This window comes from Petaurus breviceps, unplaced genomic scaffold (assembly GCF_028583685.1).
Source record: "Petaurus breviceps papuanus isolate PSGF00001 unplaced genomic scaffold, PetGlider_PUasm1.0 154, whole genome shotgun sequence".
In the NCBI taxonomy this organism is placed as follows: Eukaryota; Metazoa; Chordata; class Mammalia; order Diprotodontia; family Petauridae; genus Petaurus; species Petaurus breviceps.
The window spans coordinates 12,412,044-12,430,220 of record NW_027185715.1 but is presented as its reverse complement, the minus strand read 5'-3'; the positions used below and the strand labels follow the sequence as shown (position 1 = coordinate 12,430,220).

Sequence of the window (18,177 nt, the reverse complement as noted above, 5' to 3'; positions counted from 1 at the left end):
AGTGGCAGGAGAGATGATGGAAGACAGAATCATCTTCCCCCACTGCCTTCTGACGGAGGCACAGGGAAAAAGGCAACAAGCAATCCCCTTTCAGGAACACCAATGAGAGCTGGTGAGTGACAATCTTAGGAGTGTGTACCCAGAGTATTTCCACTGTAGGGACAGTAGTCATATAGGCCCCAACCCAAGTTTGACCTGTGTTGAGGAGGGAGACTGGGGCGGAGGGGGGGGGGTGTTCTATAATCATGTTGTGAGGACTAACAAATATGAAAAATGTAGGGAAACATAGGAAGATGAAGAATTTTCGAGAGAAGAAAGCAGAAGCAAAAGATACACAATTTAAATGAAAAACGGTAAAAGTCAACACAACTCCGATCAGATACAACTGATGATAACAGCACTAACTTATCAAAGGGAAAGCATCTTCCTTTCCGTTAACAATAGATACACTACAAAAGTAGGAAGTGATTTGCACCATTAAGTCACAATCACGCTCAGGTGTGTTCAATTGTACTGTGCAAAGTACTTGGCGGGGGAGGAAATTGTATGGTTGTGGTTTTTTTGAGAAGCACCTATTATAGAAATTTCTTTTTGCTGAAGATGCATATTTGTTACAAGGGTTTTCTTTTTCTTTCTTCTAATTGTAAGTGGATGTACAAGGGATAAGGGGGAAATTAGTAAAAAGGAAAAAAAAAAGATGAAGAAAAGGAAAGCATTTTTTTTTTAAATTCACAGAAGAAAACAGAAGGAAAGCCAAAAATAATCACAAATGTGTAGGACAAGGGACAGCTAGGTGTTACAGTAGACAGTACCAATCCTGAAGTCTGAAACACCTGAGTTCCAATCTGGCCTCATAACATTTAGTAGCTGTGTGACCCTGCCTGAGCAAGTCACTTAACCCTGATTGCCTCAAAAAAAAAAAATGCATAGGAAAGCTTTAAAAAAAAGTTGAGGCAGCTAGGTGTCACAGCAGAGCATTGGGCCTGGACTTAGCAAGACTTGAGTTCAAATTGTGCTTCAGAAACTTACTAGGGGGGTGGCTAGGTGGTGCATTGAATAGAGCACTGGCCCTGGAGTCAGGAGGATCTGAGTTCAAATCCGGCCTCAGACACAAAACACAAAAACTAGCCGTGTGACCTTGGGCAATTCACTTAACCCCAATTGCCCTCCAAAAAGCCAAAAAACAAAAAACTTACTAGGCCTGTGACCCTGGGCAAGTCCCTTCATCTCTGTCTGCCTTTCAAGGCTGCTGTGAGGATCAAATAGATAATATTTGTAAAGCTGTTATAAGGCAGAGTGCCTGGCACCCAGTAGGTGCTTAATAAATCTTCTCTCCCTTTCCTCCTTTGAAAGTCACATGTTGAATTTATTATCATTTAAGAAGAAAAGTAAGTTGTGGATAACAGGGATCTGAAGTTTAATGTAATTTCTTTCCCCGTTCTCCTATGTACATGAAAATGTCCATTTTATTTGGTGTTTTGTTAAGTTCAGAAAAATTTTCAAAAAAAAAATCAAAATTAGAAAAAAAGAAAATTAAAGGCTTACCACTGCCACCATGTGACCAGATACATGTGGATGCCTTCCAGGACTAAGTACGATTCTGGTGTCTTTTTTTTTTTTAATCACTAGGAAGAACAAACAAAAGCTCCAGTCCTTATGTCAAAAACACATCAAAAGACTTTCACAAGTCCTTGGGGAGATTACTGGAAAGAAGCAGCAACCTTTTCCTGCCGTCTTCCCGACTGTTCATCAAAGGCACAGTTGCCAACTGTGGGACTGATAAGAGATCCACTATCAGCACAGCATTCATTTACTTGGTACAGACTTACTATGGCAAAACAACCATCTACCTGAATGCACACTGCAAGAGAAGAAAGGAGGAAGCCTTTCTGTCTCCCCTTTTGATAGCTTGCTAAATGAGTTGCCAGGGATGCTGTGAGGTTTGTACAGCTTAATATGAAAATTCTCAGAGCAGCATGTTCAGTGGGATCAGCAAGAGACTGCAGACACAGGGGCTATGAATTTTAATTCCAGCTTTGCTTCTGTCTTGCTGTGATGCCCTGGGGTTAATCGTTTAACCTTTCCTTAATCCTCAGCAAAAAAAGGAGAAATGAATACTAATTTATTTCATAGGCCTGCTATCAGGTCCAACTAACAAAGCACTTTTAAAAGGATGTCAGATTGTTAAAAGTGTGTAATCATGACTTTGGAAAGTGGATGTGATGTCTGGGCTCACCAGCGATAGCAGGCCTCAATTCTTGTGGAAGAACGTTAATTTCTGGATTTTCTGTAAACATGAGCCTTGCCAAAAAGCACCATGATGGATTTTCTAGGGACAGAAAATGTTTAAGTGGGAGAAGAGATTTAGGGAGGTTAAGAGATGTGCCTGTCCCACCCCTACCACAGAACTCTGTCATTATTGGTGAGGTTTTACTGTGGTAACAAGGGATTTAACTACTATAAAATTTCTACCACATCTGGGTAATCTCTTTATGATGCGTGAACCCTTTTGTCTGACGTTATTAAAGGAAGCAATCTCCTTAGACAAATAAAAATTGGACATGGCTTTGGAGGGTCTTATATAGCTAAACTTTGGAAAGGATTAGCAAGTAAGCACAGCTATGGAGGAGACCCTTGTACTTATATCAGAAGGTAGCAAAGGGAGAGAGGGGTGTTTCTCTCCTCTGCCCTCCCTCTCACTGGCCATGTGGATTTGAAATAAGGCTACTCAACCAGGAGTGGACACCTCATCCAAAAGTCTGAAAAAGCACGATCTGTAGAGAGGACAGACAAAGCAGAGTGTAGCTATACCTGGCAAGGGAACAGAGACACACCTTCCTGACATACCCATTGCAGAAACAAAGTTATTTGAGGGAGGTGGCAGCTAAAGCTGGCAGCAAAATTAGGAAGAAAAAAGAAAAGAGCTGGTTATGGGCTCAAAAGAGAGTCCCTGGTACCAGGAGTCGACCTATGGAAAGGAACAAAGTTTGGAAATCCAGCTGAGTAACATACCCAGCAAAGATTACTGCATGAGGACCCTATGGAGAAAGGACTCCCAGGGAAGGCAGTACCAAAGATTGTAAGTTGTCTTCGCCATGAATGTATCCTAACTGTGTGCCTGGCTTTCACCCTTGCCATACTGTGTGAATGTGTGGGAGTGAGTGTCTGAGGTTTAGAGGAAGAAAGATTTATTGTTATTATCACCATTTCTTACTATTATTTGCTGTATCATCTTAGTAAATATCTTTACTAAGAGCACACTGTATCACTTGGCTGATTGTTAATGAGGAGAACATCAGTAGGAGCTCATGATGTATAGTAACTACAGGAGAGGGAGAGCACATAAGACTAAGCTGAGAACTTGAACAGTGATTGTCCTCTGGGGGCCAAACCTTAGAGTATGTGGGTGATTTGGGGGGATCCCAGGGAAGATAATTCACATATAGCCAGATAAACAGAAAAGGATTCTTATAACAATACTAAAAGAAAGCGATAAAATTCTCCTTAGGTAACATTATGAGATTTAGTACCTCTGAAGACCTTAATAATGTTCTATATAAATGTTAACTACAAAGGGGCAGCGAGGTGGCCCAGTAAATAGAGTGCCAGGCCTGGATTCAGGAAGAGTCATCTTTCTCAGTCCAAATCTGGCCTCAGACACTTATTAGCTATATGACCCTGGGTAAGTCACTATAACCCTGTTTCCTTCACTTCCTCATCTGAAAAATGACCCAGAGAAGAAAACAGCAAACCACTCCCCTATCTTTGCCAACAAAACACCAAAAGGGGTCACAAAGAGTTAGACACAACTGAAAGGACTGAGCAAAAAAAATTTGAGAGAGCATTTTAACTTGGAAAAGGTACAGAATAAAAGATTAGAGCAGATTTTGATTAGCTCATAGGTTAAGAGCTAGAAAGGACCTTGGAGGTCAACTAGTCCAAGGCTCTCATTTTATAGATGGGGAAACTAAGGCTCAGAGGTGAAGTCACTTGTTTGTGGTTGCAAAGGTAGTAAGTAGAGAAATATAGAATTGAACCAAGGTCTTCTGACTCTTAATCAAATACACTTTCATTATACCAAACATTCTCGAGTCACACTAGACTATTTCTGTTTTTGCCATCTATGCCAAGATTACTTTGATATTTTGATGGACTGGGGATCTCACTGGTGTAGTTTCCCTCCAGTGATGCAGACTGCAGTCTATCCATATTCCTCTCATTGTATCTACTTACCTTTGATAATGAAAGTAAGGGGGCATCGCTGGACACCATAAGGGATGGACCAAGGATGTTTGTGAAATTTACCTTGTTATGTTGCCACAGATGACAGCGCACGGTTCAACACTGTGCAGATATTGAACGGCTCTGGCTACTCCTATCAAAATACCAAGTCGAAGTTGCCAAGAAAGCGGAAAAGTATTATCCTAAAAAGAGAAGTATAGTTAGTTTGGTGGGAATTCAGTGTTAAGGGAAATATTAGTATATTTGTGTTTTTTATTGTTATTATTGTTGTTGATTTGTTCCAGTTGTGGCTAACTCTTCGTGACCCCTTTTGGGGTTTTCTTGACAAAGATACTGGAGTGTTTTGCCATTTCCTTCTTGAGCTTATTTTACAGATGAGGAACTGAGGCAAACGGGGTTAAGTGACTTGTCCAGGGTCACACAGCTAGTAACTGTCTGAGGCCAGATTGGAACTCAAGAAGATGAGTCTTCCTGACTCTGGGTCTGGAGCACTGTGGACTACAGCGCTATCTAGTTGCCCACTTTTGAATATCCCTGTTAAGAAGTTTTTCCTGTCATCAGATCTAATTTTAACTCTTCACAAAGTTCACCCATCACTCCTGGTTCTGTCCAACAGGTCCAGATTAAAAAAGCCACATCCTTCTTCTATGTGACAACCTTCCAACTACATGATGACAGCTATCATGTGTGCTCCCTGGCCATCTCTTCTCCAACATGGTTAGCTCCTTCAATCTACTCTCATGTTACATGGAACATGGACTCAAGGTTCTTTGAGCATCTGGGTGGTCCACTGGACAGAGTGCTGTGCCTGGAGTCACAAAGATCTGAGTTCAAATCTGGCCTTAAACATTTACTATCTATGTGACCCTGGGCAAGTCACTTAACCCTGTTTCCTCAGTTTTCTCATGTTTAAAATGAGCCAGCAAGAGGAAACTGCAAACCACTTTCTTGCCAAGAAAACCTCAAATGAAGTCACAGAGTCAGATACAACTGAAACAGTTAAGCAATCACACATCTTCAGTTTGGCTTTCTTTTACTGAAGTCATAAAGAAAGAAGGTCCAGAAATTCAATTCAACAAGAATTTATTAAGTGCCCACATGCCAGGCACTGTCCTAGACACTGAGGATATTCGGCCAAAAGTGAAATAGCTCCTGTCCTCAAGGAGCTTTTATTCCAGCTTAAGAAGAAATAAACTTCTCACTCAATCTGACCTCACTGCACTTTGGATTCCTCTGAAGCACTTATTTTCTGATGTACTTTGCTTATTCCTATATACAAGCAATCTCTCCACTAATATATTATATATTCTATATGATATTTTAATATTAGTAGTAACAACAGTTAGCATTTATATAGGTCTACTATGTGCAAGTCACTGGGCTAAGTACTTTCCAATGATTATCTCATCTGATCCCCACAATAACCCTGGGAGGCAGGTGCTATTATAATCTCTATTTTAGAGCTGAAGAAACTGAGGCAAACAAAAATTAAGTGTCTTGCCTGCGTTAACACAGCTAGTAAATGTCTGAAGCCGGATTTGAACTCAGGTCTTCCTGATTCCACTCCTAGTGCCATCTACCTATAATACATAATATTATGTTATACAATATTATGTTTTATATTATAAATTAGAGTAGAATTACATAATTATAAGATTGTAAATCACATAATTATGTAATAATTATATCGTATATGAAGGTGATATATAACATTATAGTTAACATATTTGTAATTCTCTCCCTAAAATGCTGGTCGGATTACACCACTCCTCTATTCAATAAACTCCAGTGATTCCTGTTAAGTCCAGGATCCAACATAAAATCTTCTGTTTGACTTTCAAGGTCTTTCACAACCTGGCCCTTCCTACCTTTCCAGTCTTCTTACACCTCACTCCCCTTCAAAACAATATGATCCAGGAACACCAGTCTCTTTCCTTTTCCTCCCACAAACACTCCACATCCTGACTCCAAGCCTATCCTCTTCTTCCTCACAGCTGCCTTCTCATTTCTCTGGCTTCCTTGAAGTCTCAGCTAACGTCCCACCTTCTTTAGGAAAGCTTTCCCAGTCTTCCTCAGTCTCCATGTCTTCCCATTGAGACAACCCACATTTTATCCTGTATACATCTTGTTTGCCTTTTGTCTCTCTCATTAGACTGAGATCTTTGAGAACAGAGACTGCTTTTTGCCTTTTTTTTTGTATCCCTAATGCTTAGCATACAGCCTGTTTAATAAATGCTAGTTGAGTGATTGACTATAGGCCACTACATCATTATGGCATGGAGACGACCTTGCCCTCTCAAAAGCTATGCCGTGGAAGGGAGAAGCTTTGTGTACTACCAAGCTGGGAAGGGTAGGAGCATGGGTCTGGCAATAGATAGCATATTTATATTGTTTCCAGACCAGTCTGGTTGATTGCAGAGAAGCTTATCATGAAGGAAGTCAAAACAACTTTGAAAAACTGTCTGCTCAGGCACAGTCTGTGACATAGATGTGTTAGTCAACAAAATCCACGAAATATTAAAGTCTTGTCATATCATGCCTTCTAGATGGTAAGTTCCTTGAAGCCAGGGACTGTGTTTTATTTCTCTCTACATTGTCTGCTACACGGTCTAGTATAGAACCATGAATTATTTTTTTTCATTAATCATTCCATGAGTCTAGGAAAGATCTGGTTAAAAAGCAACAGTAACAAAACTTCCTCTTCCAGTAAATCAGCATCTGTTCTATGACTGCTTCTCTATAATAGAGACATGCTGACATGCATATAGTAGGTGCTTGGTAAATGTTTTTTAACTGAATAAAAAGTATCTCCCCTCTTGGATCACCACCTTGTCATGGCGGAGGAATCTGCGTGAAAACTATGAGCTGTGCCGTACAGTGCTGCTCAAGATGGACAGGTCATAGCAGAGAGTTCTGACAAAAGGTGATCCACTGGAGAAGGAAATGGCAGTCTTCCCCAGTATCTTTGCCAGGAAAATCCCATGGATAGGTCTGGGTGTGCTATGTTCCACAGGGTCATGAAGAGCTGGACACAACCCAACAACAATGATGACAATGATAACAGCACCAACAAAATTATGTTAAAATATGTTATATTTTATATATAATATATAAATACTATTATATATTATATATAATTAATAATATATAAATATTATATATAATTAATAATATATATTATATGTATATAAAATAAAAAACAAAAAAATATGTTAAGTGGAAGTATGGCAGAGTAGACAGAGACCTAGCCTCAAAGCTAAGACAACTTGTGTTCAAATCCCGTCTCTGACACACTGACTGTGCAACCCTGGGCAAATAATTTACCTTTCGGGGCTCTAGGCAGCTCACTAATCTGAAATGTTGTAGAGAAGTTGCCAACCTGCATTGGTGGAGAGTTTCCACACCTGGGAGTCCCCTTGGTCCATGAAGTCACAAACCTAGTTCTAATCTCAATAATTTGGGGTCTGGAATAATTAAATAAGAAGGACTTAACTGAACAATTTTTTTTGACAATTCTGTCTTAGAATTCTCTTCATCTATGTCTCTCTCTCTTTTTTTTTGGAGGACAATTGGGGTTAAGTAACTTGCCCAAGGTTACATGGCTAGTATTTTTCTGTGGGTGTTAAGTGTCTCAGGCCAGAACCGAACTCGGGTCCTCCCGACTCCAGGGCTGGTGCTTTACTCACTGCGCCACCTAGCCGCCCCCATCTCTGTCTCTTGATTTCCTTGGATTCCTTCAAATCCCTCCTTTTACAAGAGAGAAGTCTCTTGACTTCTCTGAATGCTAGTATCCGTCCTCTATCGATTCTCTCCAATTTATCCCATATATATCTTGTTTGTCCATAGTTGTTTACATGTTGTCCTTCCTGCCATTAGAACGTGAGCTCCTTGAGGGTACAGACTACCTTTTACTGTACTTAGCACAATGCCTGACACATAATAGATGCTTGTTGATTAACTGACTTACAACACTTAGGTCTGGCACATGTTTCTTATTTGCATGTAGTTACTTGCCCCATGTTCTTATAGGTAGTTCCTCCCCCATGAGAATGTGAGCTCCCTGAGGTGAGGAACCATGTTTTTGTCTTTCTTGTATACACTGTGCTTAGCAGAGTGTCTGGTATGTAGTAGGCACTCAATAAATGCTCACTGACTGTCCAAAAAGACAAATGTCTGGAGAACTGTTCTGCTTCCATGCAGAAAGAAACAAATTCTCTGGTGTCCTCTCACATAAACCTGAAGAGGGTTTCACTGGTCTTAGAAGGATGATGACAGCTTCTTGAAATCCTGCAGGTTGGAAAACCAGGCAGAATAATGAAAAGGACTTACTACACACTGCAACCTATCACAAAGCGATCCATTCCTCATGTATGGATAAACAAGGCAGAACGTCTCATTCTCCATAAAATACGCAACCAGTTCCAGGATGTTTGGGTGTTGAACCCTTGAAAGAAAAAGAGATGTAAACCCATAGAATTTATTCAATCCACATGAAACATTATTTTTGAACAAATAAATACTTTAATCTCAAGGGAAAAAGCGATTCAAAAGCAAGAAATAAATGGAAAGGTAGCTCCATAGTATTTTAAAGAATGCAGGACTTAGAACCAGAGGACAAATGTTAAAATCTTGACTTGATGCTATTTGTGTGATGAGTTGACTCTCTCTGGGTTTCAGTTTCTAGCCATGCTGGCAAGAGAAGCCAGACAGGGCAACAGATAGAGGGCAAAGCCTGGAGTCAGGAAGTCTCTGCTTCCTGAGAGTCCAAATCCAGTTTGTAGATTTACTATCTATGTGATCCTGGGCAAACCACTTACTCCTGTTTGCCTCAGTTTCCTCATCTGTAAAATGAGATGGAGAAGGAAATGGCAAGCCATTCCAGTATTTTTGCCAGGAAAACTCCAAATGGGGCCACAAAGAGTCAGACATGATTGCACAACAAAACAACAATGTGTAATAGTATGCAACTATAATTTATCACATTTCCCAGAACACTAAAAAGGAATTAACAACCAGTAGATGGGATAGTAGAAGAGGTACTGGTCTAGGATTCAGAAGATTCTGCCACTTATTTGCCATGTGACCTTGGAAAAGTCATTTTAACATTACGGCACTCAGTTTCTTTCTTTGTAAAAGATAGATAACAGTATGTGTACTAATTACGATGCGGGGTTGTCATGAGGAAGAACTTTGTACAGAAGAGAATAAGAGGTTTGATGAGAAGACCCTGAATATCAATGGCTTTCTCAATGAGGTTTGCTAAGAAAGGAAGAAGAGACTGAAGATGACAATCAAGAATAGCAGGATCTAGTGAAAGTTTTTTAAGGATAGGTGAGACTAGAAGTGTTTGTAAGTAGCAGAGAGGGAACCAGTCAGTAGATAAGAAGAAACTGAAGATTTCAACAGAGGGGAAAAATTGGAGGGATAATTTGGTGGAGGAGGTGGGAGGGATATGTTAGGATCGAATATTTAGAGCCACAGGATAGTATTGAATTAGTACAACCCTCTTAATTTACAGAGGAAGAAACCGAAGCACCAAGATTCACACAGGAAGCAAATGGTAGAAGCAGATTTACAGGCTAGGCCCTCAACCTCTAAATTCTTTGATCTTTTATTTTTAAATAAAATTTTATTGATTTTTTTACAATCACATATATTTCCCAATGTATTCTTCTTCCTTCTTGGAGAAGCTTCCCTTATAACAAAGAATTTTTTAAAAGAGGGGGAAAAACTCAGTTCATCAAAATTAACCAACACTTTAAAAAAGTTTGATATTATGTTTAGTGTTCTAAACCTATAGTCTTCCATCTGTGGAAAGAGAATAGAGAGAAATCTTCTTACATCTCTTTTTGAGGCCAACATTAATCATTATGATTTCATTGCATTCAGTTTTTGTCCTGTTATATCTGTATATATTGTTTTAGTCACTGGGTTTTCTTGGTTCTGTTTACTTTACTCTGTATCTTGTATACACATCTTACCATTATTCTGTGTACTCATCACATGTATAATTTCTTGGAGCACAGTAATATTTCATTATATTTATGGTCTATAATTCATTTAGCCATGGGTATGTAAATTTTAATCACTTTTCTTTGCATAAATCCAAACTGCTTCCCAGAATGGCTAGACCAATTCGCACTTCCACCAACAATTTATTATTAGTATTTTAGTATTAGTTATTTTATTAGTAATTCATATATATAATAATAAATAAATTAGTAATATTATTTAGTATTAGTGTTCCCATCTTCTACAACCCCTCCAACATGGACTATTTCTATGTTTGTTCATCTTTGTCAACTTTTAAAATGTGACATAAAACCTCAGAGTTGGTTGGATTTGTTTTTTCCTTATTAATGATCTGAAGCATTCTTTCATGAAATTGCCAAGAGTTTTCAATTGTTTGGAGAACTATTTGACCACATACATTTACCACTTATCTACTGGGGAATGACCTAGCAATCTTTCTTAATACAGCATACATAATTCTTTCTTAATACAATATGCTATGTGAAAACAGTACACATTTACTGAGCAAACAAATTTTTAAAAAATACAGACTGCGTGATCTTCCATCAAATGTTATAAACTCAGTGGGGAGATTTCTAATGATAATGATAGCAGACATTTTTCAAGTAAATAAGATAATCTAAATGTAAAAGAGAATTTAAGAAATTATGGTTTCTTCAGGCTTATTATTCTCTCCAGAGAACTTTTTATGAATCAATGAACAGATTATACATCTCTCAGTAGTTTGGGATACATTGTAACTATATTATGAATTCTCTTTATATATGACATAATTCAAAAATAATGCAGTTTAAATCAGAACATTTACCCTCAATTTCATTTGAATGGTTTAGAACTCCATATGTGAGAAGACTTATCAAATAGAAGGGATATTGAAAATATAAGAGAATATGTACATGACTAGTAAAGTTTGATGCTAAAAAAAGGTTTCTATCAATGTAAATCACAGAGTTAATGTTGCTATTTGGTGTCGATTATATTTTAAAGCATCTTGTCCTTGGGCCTGCTCAGAAATATAATAATCCAGGTTCCTGTGAGACTTTCATAAAAAGATATGAGAGTCCAAATCCAGTTTGTAGATTTACTGAGATTCCTGAGAGTCCAAATCCAAAATGAAGACATGGAATAAATATTAAGCACTTCTCTCTGGAGAGAGACTAGTGTGTAGTGCTGAGTCCTGTATGCCAATGTATGTTGAAATTCAATGCTCTACCACTAGGGGGCAGAGGCCTGAAGCAAGACTTCTCTGTAAAATTAGGGAGTTGGATTATTGATGATGCCAAAGGCCTCTCCTAGGTTTATATCTTGTAATTCTGTGTATAAGGGTGAAAACAATACTAGCTTGATATTTGCCAAAATTAGGTATAGCTATGTCTATTGCACCATAGTACACAGTAGGGCAGCATTTCTATCTTTAAAAAAATTTCTGGGCATCTTTTGTTATTGTTGTTCAGTCGTGTTTGAGTCTCTGTGATGCCATTTTGGGGTTTTCTTGGCAAAGATACTGGAGTGGTTTGCCATTTTATTTTCCAGATCATTTTACAGGTGAGGCACTTGGGCAAACAGGCTTAAGTGACTTGCCCAGAGGCACATAGCTAATAAGCGCTGTTAAGGCAGATTTGAACTCATAAAGATGAGTCTCCCTGATTCTAAGCCCAATGTTCTATCCACTGTGCCACCCATGCTGCTTCTGCTGTTACATCACCTGCATTTCCTAATATAACCCTCCAAGTTTCTCCAATTATAAGGGGACCATGTCTTATAACAAAGAATAAAAATGAGGAAAAAATAGAGGTCAGCAAAACTAACAAATCCATCAAAAACATATAAGATAATTAGGGAGTTTTCCATACCCAGGGTCTCTCAACTCTGCAAAAAAGGCAGAGAGGTATCTCTCATATCTCCCTTATTTCTAAATAGGAAATCTAGTTTGGCATTTAAAGACCTCTACAACCAATTAACCTTTATCACTTAGTTACATATTGCTTCCCTTCTTGTACTCATGGTTCAGCCAAGCTGGCCTTCTTGCTGGTCCTCCAATGCCACTACATCTCATATCTATGTGTCTTTGCTCTAGCTGTCTCCCATGTCTTATTTCTACCTCTTAGAATACCATATATCCTTTTTTATTTTTTTTTTTTGCTTTTTTGGAGGGCAGTTGGGGTTAAGGGACTTGCCCAAGGTCAAACGGCTAGTTTTTGTGTTAAGTGTCTGAGGGTGGATTTGAACTCAGGTCCTCCTGACTCCAGGGCCGGTGCTCTATTCACTGCGCCACCTAGCCGCCCCTGACCATACTGTATTTTAAAACAAAATGGTCCAATCCCTTCATTTTGCAAATGAAGAAACAAGCCTAAAAAGGTAATTTATTCAAAGTCATATCTGATTGCTTACCATCTCAGGGAGGGGGAGGGGAGAAAGGGATAGAATTTAAAACTCAAAACTTTTCTATAAAAGATGCTAAAATTTGTCTGAACATGTAATTAGGGAAAAAATTAAATATAATATATTAATCTCAGCTAACTTCCATGGGTGAAATGGTTAGGTTGCTTCCACCACCTTCCACCCCTTGGTGATAATGACCTTATGACCTTCTAGAATAGAGAAAGATACATCCCTGAGTGCTGCCCAGAACCAGATTAAAATGTAATTGGGAAATGTTTAACAAAATAGATAGAAATATAATATGATATAGACAAAAAAAATTTATTCAAGGTCACATTGATACTAAATGGCACAACCAGGATTTGAATCCATGATGCTAGATTACACATTGAGAGCTTTTCCCACCCTGCCATGTCACCTTACGTATGTGAACATAATACTAACATATGTAAAGATTGCTATAGCTATGAAAGTACCCATATGAATATGTGTGTTTATATACATGCATATTCTAGACACTATAATTCAGAAGCTAATAATGCAAAGCAGAGAAGTGGGGAAAAGCATCCTGTTTATACTTTTACTATTAAGAGTAATCATTTCTGGAGTGGCCAGGTAGCACAGCGAGTAAGAGCACCGGCTCCAGTGTTGGGATGACCTGGGGATCAAATCTGGGCTCAGATACTTAGCACCACACCCAGAAATAACTGGCCGTGTAACCTTGAGCAAGTTACTTAACCCCGATTACTTTTAAAAAAAAAAAAGAATAATCATTTCTTAGTGTAGGTAAATTAGCTAAACTTTGCTCACAAATGTCATTACCAGAAAGTACATATTGAATCATGATCCCTAATATAAAATGAAAGATTCATGAAACTCAAGTATTTTTCTTTCATTCATTCATAGCTACCAACAGCTTTATTGAAGTTATAGCATCATAACTTAGAAACAAATGGCTATAGTAACAGATGAACTATAAAGAAGTTCAAAATAATTAATTTGCTAATTGTTTTTCCCTTAAGTGGAAAGATCTGATTTTGCAACTTAATTACTCAAAGAAGGAATACAATCTTGAGAGAGTGGCATTTAACTGTGATTCTGCATTAACTGTCATGACTGAAGAGAGACTGATTGAGGTACAAAGATAAGAAGGTTAAAGAGAACTTCTTTCCTAAGGAAACTGTTTTGCTTCTTGGGAAGAGATTCTATAAAGAAAATTCTTTAAAAAAAATTGACTCCAGGGTGGCTAGGTGGCACAGTGAATAGAGCACAGGCCCTGGAGTCAAGAGGACCTGAGTTCAAATCCAGCCTCAGACACTTGATACTTACTAGCTGTATGACCTTGGGCAAGTCACTTAACTCAACTGCCTCGTTTTCTCCCCTCAAAAGAAAAAAATATGTAATAGTCCATACTGGCATGTATCTAATGAAGAAGAAAAAGAAACTCCAATACTACACAAAATACATCACAATATAGAGTTTTCTAAAATATTTCACATCCTACAATAATAATAGTTAACATTTACATGGCATTGACCACGTGCCAGGCATTGTGCTAAGTGCTTTCCAATTACTATCTTATTTGATCCTTACAACAACCCAGGGATGTAGGTGTTATTATTATCTCCATTTTGCAGAAGGGGAAACTGAGGCAAGCAGAGGTTAAGTGATTTGCCAAGGGCACACAGCTAGTAAGTGTCTGGGGCTAGATTTGAATTCAGGTCTTCCTGACTCCAGGTCCAGCATTCTGTGCACTATGGTAGCAATAGCTGCCTGTCTTATGGTGGAGATTTAATGTCCTAGTTCAAATATATTTGCATTAGTAATATAAATGGTCTATTTAAAAAATTCACTTATGGAGCCCACCCTACCAAATACTAACCAATATTTTAGATAGCAAGGGAATAGAAGTTAGAGAAACTAAAGATAGAAAATATACTCACAAATTCAAAACTTTAAGTTCTGAGAAAAACATCTTCCAATTTTTGTTATCCTGTGTAGCTTTCTCCTAAATATTATAAAAAATAAAACAAAAAATTGGATATAAAGTACAAATCTGAAAATGTTTTAGTATCATTAACCCTTCGGTAAATTTATGTTCAAACTGCTTCATTCTGCAAATTAGAATAATGCTTCAAATATCAAAAATCCCATCCTGATCAGAACAAATTGCGTATTGATTTCAGTTGTAATGACAAACTCTTCTGGGTCACTCCTTGGGGGGGTTGCATGTTACATGAGCTCAGGCCTCAGAGGCTTGAAGCAATGACCTCCATTTTGGGGTTAGCCTGGATTGTAAGATTTCATTGATCGAATTTCTTAATGTGAGTAAAAACAATATGTTGACCATATGACACACTGACTCTAAGGAATAGTTGAGGGTCATGTTCTGAGCTCTCTAGAATTGGGAGCTAACCACTCCAACAGTACAAGTGAATTTGTTATTGGCTTGGCAAATATCAAGCAATCTGATTCACCTAGTACAGTGATATGTATATCCTGTAGTGGTTAGAAGTCAGCCTCAGAGTGAGGAAGACCTAGGTTCAATCCTATATCACAAACAATTAATAATCAATTAATGAGTATTTAATAAGTGCCTACTATAGGGGCGGCTAGATGGCACAGTGAATAGAGCACTGGCCATGGAGTCAGGAGGACCTGAGTTCAAATTTGGCCTCAGATACTTAAAACTTACTAGCTGTGTGACCTTGGGCAAGTCACTTAACTCCAATTGTCCTGCCTTCTCCCCTCCAAAAAGAAAAAAAACAAAACAAAACCAAAAAAAGTGCCTACTATGAGCCTGCTAGGTGTGAGGTATACAAATGAAAGAATTAAGTAATTCCTACTTGTAAGGTGTACATGTTCTAAGGGGAGAGACACATTTAAGTGCATATATAAGATATATAGAATAAATACAGTCTGAACACATAGGCAATCTCATTTTGCATATTTTCAAGAAATGAAATGAATGAAATTTTCAACAACATTTTATTTAATTAGCATAAATGAGATTTCATAGGAAGACATAAAGACATAGGAGACACATAGGAAATCTCATTAATTAATTAAATTAAATTAATCTCATTAATATGGAAAATAGTCCCCAATAATTGCTAATGAAAGCTTTTATTCCATATGAAATTGCCATGGCTAAAATTTATGCTAATTATACCTGGAGTCAAAAAGACTCATCTTCCTGAGTTCTAATCTAGCTTCAGACATTTATATGTGACCCTAGGCAAGTCACTTAAGCCTGCTGGTCTCCCTTCCTCATCTGTAAAAATGAACTGGAGAAGGAAATGTCAAACCACTTTAGGATCTTTGCCAAGAAAAGCCCAAATGAGATCACTAAGAGTTGAATATGAAAGAAAATGACTCAGAAAAAGAAAAAAGACCCTGCCCTTTATTTCAATGCACAGAAAAAAAAATGCAGAGAAACAGAGATTCTATTACCACTTTGCTAAATTGAAAATATATGTGTGTATATATTTAACAATTATTACATATTTGATGTTAACACACATAACATTATATTCATACATACACATATAAAATATATATTTGTCACAGAGAAGGAGAATACAATTATGGCACAAGCTTATCATACACTGTCAAATATGGCCACCATGCTTGTGATTTTGCTTAATTGTTTTTCTTTCTGTTACAAGGGAGGGGCTCAAATGTGGGCAGAGAGGAGTGGTGAGGTGGCACAGTGAATAGAGCACCAGCCCTGGAGTCAGGAGGATCCGAGTTCAAATCTGACCTCAGACACTTAAAACTTACTAGCCATGTGACCTTGGGTAAGTCACTTAACCCCAATTGCCCTGCCTTTCTACTAAAAAAAAAAAAGCAAAAAACATGTGGGCAGAGAGAATACCAGTGACATAATAACAAAAGTCATCAATAAAGCTTCCTTTAAAAAAAGAGGTTCTGAGATTCTCCCCTTCACTTATTATACCATATGCATGCAGCTTTAATGATGAGCTCTGGATATGCTGACTTTTGGTAGGGAGAGACAGAGACAGAGACAGAGACAGAGACAGAGAGACAGACAGAGACAGAGACAGAGAGGAGACAGGAGAGACAGAGACAGAGAGAGACAGAGACAGAGATACACATGAGTGTATGGACATAGGTGAGTGTGTGTGTGTGTGTGTGTGTGTGTGTGTGTGTGTGTGTGTGTATCTATCTATCTCAGGACTGGATTTATCCATTCATTTGTACAGGTAATTCTAGGGGGGAAAATCTTCTCTCTTTGTAAAGGAAGGAAGCAAACAAGTATTTAAGTGCTTATTGAATGTCAGGGACTTTACAAATATCATCTCATTTGATCCCCTAAACAATCCTAGAAGGTCCGTGGTATTATTATCCCCATTGTACAGATGAGGAAGCTGAGGCAGACGGTTTGAGATGGCTTGCCTATAGTTAAGTATCTGAAGCTGGATTTGAACTCAGTTCTTCCTGACTCTAAACCACGTGCTCTATCCCTGCAACACCTAGCATGCTCTAAAGAAAAAGCTTTCTATTACTTCCTTAAACTGTTCACCTCAGAAAGCTGGGGATGACAGCCTCCTGAACCCTTTTTATTTGTACAAACCTGACTACAAAATTCTATTTGGGGAAATGACACAATAAACAAAGAAGTAGTCTTGGTGCCTCTAACTTAATATCTCTCTCACTGATTTTTTTTTTTTTTGTCTTTTTGGAGGGGGGAAGGCAGGACAATTGGGGTTAAGTGACTTGCCCAAGGTCACACAGCTAATAAGTGTTAAGTGTCGGAGGTTGGATATGAACTCAGGTCCTCCTGACTCCAGGGCCAGTGCTCTATTTACTGTACCACCTAGCTGCCCGTCTCTCACTAATTTCTGGACTTTAATTCCCCTGCTTCTGTATCATGACAATTGATGGGGCCCCTTCCCCACTTAGCTGTCTTCTTTAGGTGTGTTTTGCTTTGTTCTTTGACTGCCTGTTCCTTTTAATCTATGAATAGAGGACAGCCTTTGTTTCACCTTACTAGAAACAGAAGACGTAAAAGATTTACAAGAGCTTATGAATAGATAATAAAACATTCACACTTGTTTTCCTCAAAAGGAACTGAAATTAGGGTTGACATCTAGATAACACACAAACATTCTGGTGAATCTCTAGCTTCCTCCACAGGATCCTAGAAAGTTCCTTCAACCCTCCTTGTGGCAGCTATAGTTTGGATTTCCCCCCACCGGAGGGCAAGCACACTTTGAGGATGTTAGGCAGGCAACTCCCTTCCTATCAGATCTACATTTTCTGAATAAATTCTCTTTAATAGCCAGGGATGACATGATCCAAATCTCTTGTCCTACTCTCCACCTCTATGCCATGGCTCTGTTCTCTAGCTATAGGAGACGTATGGGTAATCTTTTTTTTCTTTTCCTAAAAATGTTCCTGAAATCTTCCTCTATCTAGGTTTGATACCTGAACTCTCAAATTTGGAATGACCCACTAGATAATCCCCAAAGTTGGTACAGCCCAGGAAATCTCCCT

The 18,177-nt window shown here is 38.3% G+C and overlaps 1 protein-coding gene across 3 annotated transcripts in view; it reads right to left on the bottom strand.

Annotated features, from left to right (window-relative positions):
* The window catches only part of IRAK3 (interleukin 1 receptor associated kinase 3), a 114,648-nt gene that overhangs the window by 30,926 nt on the left and 65,545 nt on the right, over window positions 1–18,177 (bottom strand). For all 3 annotated transcript variants that reach the window (XM_069080956.1, XM_069080949.1, XM_069080945.1), the window contains exons 6-8: window positions 14,601–14,665; window positions 8,572–8,686; window positions 4,306–4,424 (exon numbers count right to left, since the gene is read on the bottom strand). In XM_069080956.1, the coding sequence (XP_068937057.1) occupies window positions 4,306–4,424; window positions 8,572–8,686; window positions 14,601–14,665 (299 nt within the window). The remainder of the gene's footprint in view (window positions 1–4,305; window positions 4,425–8,571; window positions 8,687–14,600; window positions 14,666–18,177) is intronic.